General features: G+C 41.8%; 1 protein-coding gene across 3 annotated transcripts in view; it reads left to right on the forward strand.

Moving 5' to 3' along the window:
- Window positions 1-8,078, forward strand: part of GABRR2 (gamma-aminobutyric acid type A receptor rho2 subunit) — a 30,072-nt gene extending 21,994 nt beyond the window's left edge. For 2 of the 3 annotated variants that reach the window (XM_040697847.2, XM_419839.7), the window contains exons 6-9: window positions 1,021-1,161; window positions 1,360-1,512; window positions 2,886-3,082; window positions 4,974-8,078. In XM_040697847.2, the coding sequence (XP_040553781.1) occupies window positions 1,021-1,161; window positions 1,360-1,512; window positions 2,886-3,082; window positions 4,974-5,282 (800 nt within the window). In that variant the 3' untranslated portion in view covers window positions 5,283-8,078. The remainder of the gene's footprint in view (window positions 1-1,020; window positions 1,162-1,359; window positions 1,513-2,885; window positions 3,083-4,973) is intronic. The other variant, XM_015284702.3, reaches the window with a different exon arrangement.
- Window positions 8,079-9,375: the final 1,297 nt, after the last annotated feature.

Here is a 9,375-nt window from a genome sequence, read left to right on the forward strand (position 1 = left end):
TTACACTGCATGACAGGGGAATCTGCAAGGGAAAACTCTTGTATGAGTTTTGGTGAATGGCACTTTCAAAAAAACATCATCAACAACAACAAAAAACAACCCCCAGGCCCCATCAACAAGGGTGTTCATCATACACTGGATCTCAGCAGCTTGTTGATGAGAAATTTGGGGGAGAAGTTGTATTCTGTTTGTTGTTTCTGATTGGGAAGGGATGCTTTCAGATGCCACAGTAAAAACTGAGTATATAATGATCATTGGTTTTTCAATATTTCAGCACCAATATGGTTAATGTATGGTAATCGTGATCCTGCAAACACTGTGGCTTGTGTTCAACTTCTTTCAAAGGAGTTATTCTGTGGAGAAGGTGATTTGAACAGTATTATTTTCATGGCTGTCCTGTAAACCCTCTCCACATTGTTACAGGCTAATGCTTAACTGTTTTCAAGTCTTCCCAGTTACTGAACTGAAATTCTCCTTTAGAAACAACGGAATCTCAAAATTGTGGGGTGATTTATGTTGGGGAAGAGTTTTAGGTTGGTCTTGAGGTCAGCTGGCCCAACGTGTTGCTCGAAGCAGGAGAACTTTAGAGAGGCTTTCTCAAGGCAGTGTCCCATTGAATTTTATATCTGCAAGGTAATGGAGGCTCCACAACTTCTCTGTGCTACATACTCAAATGTTTGACAGCTCTCATCATGAAAAAAATTGCCTTAGAAAAAAAAATCCCTTGCTGCAGCTTGTATTCTTTTTGCCTTGTCCTTTCACTCTGCATGCTGTAGCACTGTGGTTTCACTAACCTGGAGTAAAGAGGATGTATTTCCTCAATTAGGATGCCCTGTTTTGTTGTTGCCACAGTATATCATATGTTAAGATCTTTTTCATTCACTGCTATTAGCAAACTTTTGTGGCATTACTGCATGCCAAAGGTCCCTTTCTGTTTGTTAATTTTCTCTGAATCCATAAACCACCTTTTTTTCCATCTAAACTAAACCCACACTACACCGTGTTTCTTCTTTCCCTAAGATGCTTACACTGATGAAGATCTGATGCTGTATTGGAAAAATGGGAATGAATCTCTGAAAACGGATGAGAAAATTTCTTTGTCTCAATTCTTGATACAGAAATTCCACACTACATCAAGACTGGCTTTCTACAGTAGTACAGGTATTGGGCTTTTCTGATTTAAGGCTGTTGCTGAAGCTAATGCTGTGCTGCCTACTTGCAAGAGAGTTCTGAATCCTCCCATGCTTGTTTTGAAAGATCGGTTTCTTTTTCCTCTGCCCTTCAGAAACAAAAGATTTTGCCTCTGTGGCTACCATTCGTTCTGTTCTCACTGATTCTGCCTTCCCTTCTTTCTCAAAGGTTGGTACAATCGTCTCTACATAAGCTTCACTTTACGCCGACACATCTTCTTCTTCCTGCTCCAAACCTACTTCCCTGCCACTCTGATGGTCATGTTGTCCTGGGTGTCTTTCTGGATCGATCGCAGGGCAGTTCCTGCCAGAGTCTCTTTGGGTGAGAGCAATCACAACGAGGCACAGCTGTGTGAAATTCTTCAAATGTGAAAATGTTGGCAGGAAAGGGAACTGTTCATTTTGGTGGTCAAAGTTTCTGGGGAAACAAATGTCTTTTATCTGATAATTAATGTAATGCAAAACTTGCAGTTTGCCTTAAGTCCTTCATTGCTAAGCAGTCTTCCTGACCTATAGTTAGCTCAGGGCAGAGCTGTGGTTTCAAAAAGGAAGGTGGGCAGAGAGGAGAGATCTCATTATTTATAAGCCAATGAATCAAGATTTATCCTCATTGTCCAAGCCTGCAGCATTGAGACTCGTGTTCCCATGAGTGAGAGTTGTGTTTTAAAGTTTAGGCACCTGAACTGAGATAAAGACTCGTGTTACAACTTTCATCCAGAGCAGGATCCTGGCAAGGTCTGTGTCTGCCCACCCAAGGGTGCCTTGCGTTAATGGTCCAGGCATTCTGGAGTGGGGAGGAATGGGAAGGAGAGAAGGAGCTGCCTGAAAATCCTGCATGCACCACTCTGCATCTTTGAATGTCTAAAGACAGGAGAAGCTTTTTCTGTGTCAGAGCTGGAGGAAATTCTTTCATCTGAGCATAAAAAGAGCTGATTTGTTTATCACTCCATGCAAAGATTAGAAAAAGTAGAAAAATCTCTGAATGTTGATATGTAAGGCTTCCAGTGCTAAAAGCATAGAACAGTATTTTAGCCCCGCACCTTGACTTGATTGGAAAGCTGTGCACTGCAGCAAACCTGTGAGAAGAGGCAGCCAAGAATCTACTCCATCAAAAGAAATGTGTTGACTGGATATTTACAAAAAAAGAACCTCTTGAAAAAATGAGCAATAGTAGCTGTGTTTGTAGTAGACACTACTTTAAAAAGGCTGAATAAGCTCTGAGTGCTTTTTGGCTCTGTTTTCTCTATTTCAGTGGCTTTGACAGCTTGCAAATATTTTAGCCTCCACAACTATCCAAACCAAACATACTATTTCTCATGATTTTATGTCTATCTAAATATATGAACACAAACACACAGACACCCCTACACACATACATATTGCATATACAATTATACATACATATGTAGGTATAAACACCTACACATGCTAACATCTATATATACATAGTATATAGTATAAGGGTCATTTTCAAAATGTTTTGATTCCTATCATTCCTCAAAACCCAGCCCTTCTAGTGCACAGAAGTGCAGGCAGCGGAACAGTTCTGCATGAGTAGCAGAGATACTTAATACCAAATACTTCACATTTAATTTCTGATAGAGCATTTTGTAGAGCAGAGTTCTATTTTTCTAGAGACTAAAGCTCTATGGCCTGCATCAACTAAAACCATTCATTTCTCTTGTTTCTTTCCAGGGATCACCACCGTGCTGACCATGTCTACAATCATCACTGGGGTGAACGCCTCCATGCCCCGCGTTTCCTACATCAAAGCAGTGGACATTTACCTGTGGGTCAGTTTTGTGTTCGTCTTCCTCTCGGTGCTGGAATACGCGGCAGTGAATTACCTGACCACAGTGCAAGAGAGGAAGGAGAGGAAACTTCGGGAAAAGGTATGATAGCCATTCATTCCTTTCCTGCCACCCCTTTTTCTTTTTTTAATCTGATATTTGTATTGGATTCAATTAATGTAATATTAGAGTTGTTCCCTAACATCAAATGTAAATAGTTAGCCAAGGTTATGCCTGTGATTTTTGATGTTTCCATGCTAATGCCCAAATTGTACACAGAAATATTTTGGTGCTAGTTGGTCTGGACAAAATTGAGGCCGGAAACCTTTCTGACACTTCAGTAATGTTGTCAGTAAAGTTCCCATGCCCAGGGAAACTCTCTGGCAATATTTAATTTATTACTGCCAACATAGACTAAAATTATGTGGAGTATTTCTGTATGTCCGTTAGTGACTGAAGGCAGAGCGAAGGTGAGCTTCTAATAGGTTAGGCTCCCACACCTGTGAGGATGACCATCAGCATACAGCACCTTAAGCCAAAGGAACTGCGACTTGAGCTGGGTGCTAAAAGTACATCTGCACACTTTCTTTCTCTGTTGGGTCCTGCAGTGATAAACTTACTGCCTTTGCCTGCTGTCCCTTCTGCTCTCCAGCTCCCAGATGTGTCAGCAATTGATGATGATAAAGTACTTGATGTGACTATTTTTTCAGAGTGAGAGGAGGAAGACATAATGGATATAACTTTATCTCTCTCCAAAGATAAACTAAGTTTCTCTTCATACAAAAAAAAAAACCAACCAAAAAAACCCCCCTCAAGTTCCAGGTGCATCTGCTTCGTAATAACATATGTCTTAAAACCCAACCATTCAAATGTACCCATAGACTGCTCAGAAAAGTCCCTGGAGTGATGGGTCGATCTAATGAGTGGAGCCAAGAGGCTGCAAACTTGTTGTGTTTTTTTCTTCACACCATCTGCTGTCAAAGCATTTGGTTATGACTAGAACACAGAAAACAGCTCATACACTGTTTTTCAAGCTTTCAGTGAGCAGCATGAGCTGTTGGTTAAATAATTTGAAGAGCAAGCCTTGAGTGTGGAGTTTTTCATTAGCATCCTGAATATACTGCATATCCGAGTATATATACTTTGTTATTTCAGATAAACCCTGCCCTTATAAAAAGTCCTTGGATAATGCAAATGTCAAAACTGCCTGAAGAAGGAACACAGGGCAAAATGTTACTGGGTGGGGAAAGCAGATAAAGCATACTGTGGGAAATCCAGAATCAGGAACTCCATGCAGAAGGAAGGCTGATTTTTATTGCATACAAATGTATTATCTGTATTGTTAAGACAGAAAACATATAGATTTTCCCTGTAAGAAGACCTTATTTCCTATTTAAAATTCTTCCTGCGTTCACTATGGGATGCATTTTGGCACTGCTGAAATCAATGTGAGTTTTGAAATGGACTTCAAAAGAGCTGGGGTTTTACACCCTTCTTGTAACTGTTTTTTGTCTTATTGGAAAAAAAAACAACAAACAAAAACATATTTACACAGGAAATACTGTGTATTTCTGTGAAACCACAACTCGACCCCTTTTCCCATAGCGTGTACTGAATAAGACATTGCTGCAGAACACTATATCTTGTTCTTGGGTGGTGATAAGCACAATGAATGCGTAACTAGGAATCTCAAGACAGTGAAGTTGGACAGTGAAGCTAAGACCTTTCACTAAACTTTTCTATCTATCTGCAAAATTACTTTCCCTAATCTTTTCTGAAGCTGCTTGCCAAGTAGTGCAGCTAAACCACATCTCTTCCTTTTGGAACACAAGGAAAAGAAGTGATGATTTGTTCCCAAAGTGATTTTGCATTATGACAGTTCAAACTCACACTTCAAACTTTACTGTTTACAAGCAGTCTGTTGCAATAAACTCACCACTTCTATCTCTGTCTTCTTCTAAATTTCAACTGTATTTCTCGCTTATGTTTCTAGTTTCCTTGCACATGTGGGATACCTCATTCAAAAACTATGATGCTGGATGGAAACTACAGTGAATCAGATGCCAACAGCCTGGCAGGTTACCCAAGAAGCCAGATGGTCCCAGAAGAAGAAAAACAAGAAAAGATGGTTGTGCACTTAGCCATGAGCAATGCCTCTAACTCATCAAGGAAGAGAGGCCTGAAAGGCCACGTGGGCTTGCGCATCATCCAGAACACTCATGCAATTGATAAATACTCCAGATTAATATTTCCAGGCACTTACATATTTTTTAATTTGATATATTGGTCTGTCTTTAGCTAGGCATGCTGGCACAGCAGTGACTGAAGCAAAAGAGAGTTACAAAACTTTCTTTGTTAGTACTTCTTAAAGCCCAGTTCGGGTGCAAATGCAGAAAACTGATAATTTTACTAGAAAACTGATCATTTTACTGCTGCTTTGGAGAATGAAGAGGAGGACACTTCCAACCATGGGCAGCTCCATGCACAGGCATCATGGAGGAGCTTATTCTGCTCGCTGCTCTCTAACCCACACTCCAGCTCTCCTTGGCTTTGTGGTACACACAGTTTCTCATACTTGAAAATTTGTGCTCTCTGTTTGCCCAGAAGGTGCTGTACGTGTGTCTGGGGCTTGCAACATTGCAGGTGAAGTGGACTACCACAGACACAGACTGTCCTGGGGGATTAGACACATGAAAGGGTGTGCATTATATTTCTTTCCATTGACTTATGAACAAGACAGCCTTTTAGGGTCCAACTCGCATTCTCTATGGACAGGGCCTACATTAATACCAGAAGGAACACTGGCTGACCAAAGTGCTGGTGGTATGTTTGAGTGGGTGGTCTTTTTATTTTGAGATGTGAAGTAAAGAGCAGTGATAAAGCAGAGTGAAGAAGCCCACAAACTCATAGAAGATGTCTCCCAGGGTGCATGGGTTATTAAAACGGGGAGCTTTAGGGCTTAAATGTGCTTCCATATAACATAAGTGCAACATGTTATTTGCAGTTGCTGCCTTCTCTAAAATGAGTTGTGAAACTTGTGCGTAGCATGCATGGTCACCACATGGGAATGAGCAGCATCTCTGAGACCCATCACCTTCTCCAGAAGCAAAAAAGTGTCAAGGGCAGTGCTAGTAGTGTTCAAAGATCTTCCTCATCCCTGTGAGGAAAGCACAGCTCACAGAGAAACTGTATATTCCAACATGCTTCTTTCTCCAAATCAACACATTGCCCTTTTGTTTAGAGCTTTTGGATTGAGGGGGAGAGATGCCTGCCAGAATATCCTTCTGCAGAAGCATAGGCATGCCAGAGACTGAGGCAGCCAAGAATAATACTGTGGGATTCAATGAAACCCTCTCTGGCCTCTGGCTCCAAGGTCAATGTAAGCCCTTTGAAGCAGCTGGAGAGCATTGTAACAAGCCTTGGTACTTGGCTTTTCATTTTTCACGCCATTATGTCAGCTGAAAATGCTGAGAACAAAACCCAAGTCTATCTACATGATAGCAACTAGACAACGTTGGCCAGGTTTGCACACCTTTTGTTTCTGAAGAGCATCAAGGCTTTCTGGCTGTGGAAGAGAGTATGCTCATCAAAATGTTTGCTGTCAAGCTGAAATGCAGCAGAATGGACAGACACTGAAGCATAAAGACCCACGACTGAAGCTTGACACTGATTCAATGATAACATTCAATTATACATGTGACTGGGGTTGAGACATGAAAACTCAACTAAATCACATTAATGTAGGGAAAAAACAAACACCTGAGATCTCAAGGGATATAGAAGCAGGCTGGGAATTGCCACCTCTAGACTGTCAGCAACACTCAGAATTTTCTTTGTGCCTCAGATATTGCTGCCTAAGTCACACCAGTGGTCACACTTATTTACTGGAAACAGAAGAGAACAGACCAACTAAAACGAGGAACTACATTTCCCTGTTCATCAGCCACAGTAATAACTGGATTTAACGGAGTTCTGCATGGATGTAAAAGTAGGAAAGTACAGCCCTGAAATCACTGGAGAGAAGGGGAGCTATGGGAGGGCAGCATCTGAGAGGAAGGCTCATCCTGCATCCCAGCCTGACATTTCTCCCCTGAGCCATTGGATTCATACATTTACCACTCATCACCCTTGAAGCTGAAACCTGGATAGTTTTTGCATCAGCAGGCGAAGATAACTGTATTATAGAGACAAAAATCACTAAAGAGAAAGCCCTCTCAACTTTTGAGAAGCTAAAGCCTGGATGAAATAGGATGGACCTTTTCAGTATTAGCAGCTTCAAGCATGAGACAGCAAGCAGCACAGCGCTGAGGCGATCAAGGGGAGCTGGCAGAAACCTTTGCTGTGGGATGAATGCTGCAGAAGCCAGTAGGGCTGCACTGCTGGGAACTGGGACTGGTGCTGCTATCTTCCTACATAATGCATACACATGGGTTCAGCCTCCTAGTGCCTCTGCTTCTGTCAGGAAAATGGGAAGCAATGACATCTACCTACCTCAGGAGGTGATGAGGGGTTTAAGTGACTTAGGGAACGCATGTACAGAGCAGTTATGATTTTTGAACAGGACTACCTTACTGTTATTGTGTATGTTGGTGTACATGACTGATAGAGTGGTGTGTACTGGAGCATTCATACCCATTTCTACAGCATGTATCATCATCGAGGGTATATTTCCACTAATGAAAAAGAAAATCTCTGTCTTGAGCACCACTTACAACTACTACTCATTAAACAACAGATGAAAAACGTAGATGTGAATAAAACCAAGACAACCACCTCTGCCAGGTTATGAATTTTGTTTTTCTGATTGTTAGGAGGAGCCTGCCTAGACATGAAGCTAGAGTAAATATATGATACCGAGAAGTAATTTCAACTCTCATTTCTCCTGAGTTACAAGAGACTTCACGAGCACTAACTTGCAGCCACAAGATCCAACCAGTGTTTTGGAAAATAGTGCCTGAAGAAGCTGGGCTCTAACAACTGCATGATGGACACAGCCCAGTTCTGTAAAGCACTGAGCATCTGGACAATTAACCTACCAAAGGACAGGTTGTCCAGAAGTGCATAAGGGATTTGGGGAAATAAAGCCTACTAATGAGTACACCATCTCTGCATAGCTCAGTCCAACCGTGAGGAGACAGAATGTCAGTCCTACTCCTATGTCTGCTTGCATTGTGTTCTTACTTCTGTCTTACCAAATCGTGTATTTAAAAAAAGCAAAACAACCCCCAGCATACACACATATATCTAATGTACATACAGGTGGCACATAAAAGAAAACACTGGAATGTGTACCTATGTCAAATAGTGTACATATGTGAAATTGCAACATATTGAATGTAAGTTACATCCTGCCTGAGAAAACTTATAAAGTATGTTGATCTGGAGAAAGGCTGTTATTGTCAGCCAAAGGCCAAAAAAAAAAAAAGAAAGAAAGAAATGAAGCACTGGCCAATTATTCCATAAACAATTTCTGAGTGCTCTCATGTTTTTCTTCAGAAAAAAAAAAAAAAAGATGCATTGAGAAGATTGCAAGTTTGGCTGATACTCACCTGGCTGTACAATGGGTACAAACCACTGTGCTGACAACTGTAGTAAAACCCGGTAATTAAAGAGCAACTGGAAAGGGTGGAAATGAGTCCACTTCATGGTATGAACTTTAAAGTATGATTTTAACTCTGTTTCCTGTCGTTCCTGGGGAACTACAGGCCAGTGAGTCTCACCTCTGTATCTGGGAATTTCATAGAACAGATCCTCTTGGGCAGTGTGCGCGAGGAATGAGCATGTGGTCTGAGACAGCCAGCATGGCCTCACCAGGGGAAGGTCATGCTTAACCATGGTGGTCTTCTATGATGGAGTGACAGCATTGGTGGACAAAGGGAAGGTGACTGATTTACTTGGACTTAAGCAAGGCCTTCAACATGGTCCTCCACCATATCCTTATCTCCAAATTGGAGGGATGTGGATTTGATGGATAGGCCACCCAATGGATAAGGAATTGGTTGAAAGGCTGCAGACAGAGGGTGGTGGTCAATGGTTCTGTGTCCAGGTGGAGGCTGGTAATGAGCAGCATCCCCCAGGGGTCTGTCTTGGGACCAGTGCTGTTTAACATCTTTATCAATGACATTGATGACAGAATTGAGTGCACCCTCAGCAAGTTTGCTGATGACACCAAGCTGAGTGGTGCAGTTGATACAGTGGAAGGAAGGGATGTCATTCAGAGGGACCTTGACAGACTTGAAAGGTGGGCCCGGGTGAACCTAATGAGGTTCAACACAGCAAACTGCAAAGTTTTGCACTTGGGCTGGAGGAATCCCAGACATTTATACAGACTGGAAGAAGCAGTCCTTGAGAGAAGCCCTGCACAGAAGGACCTGGGGGTACTTCTGGATGAAAAA

This window comes from Gallus gallus, chromosome 3 (assembly GCF_016699485.2).
Source record: "Gallus gallus isolate bGalGal1 chromosome 3, bGalGal1.mat.broiler.GRCg7b, whole genome shotgun sequence".
Classification (NCBI taxonomy): Eukaryota; Metazoa; Chordata; class Aves; order Galliformes; family Phasianidae; genus Gallus; species Gallus gallus.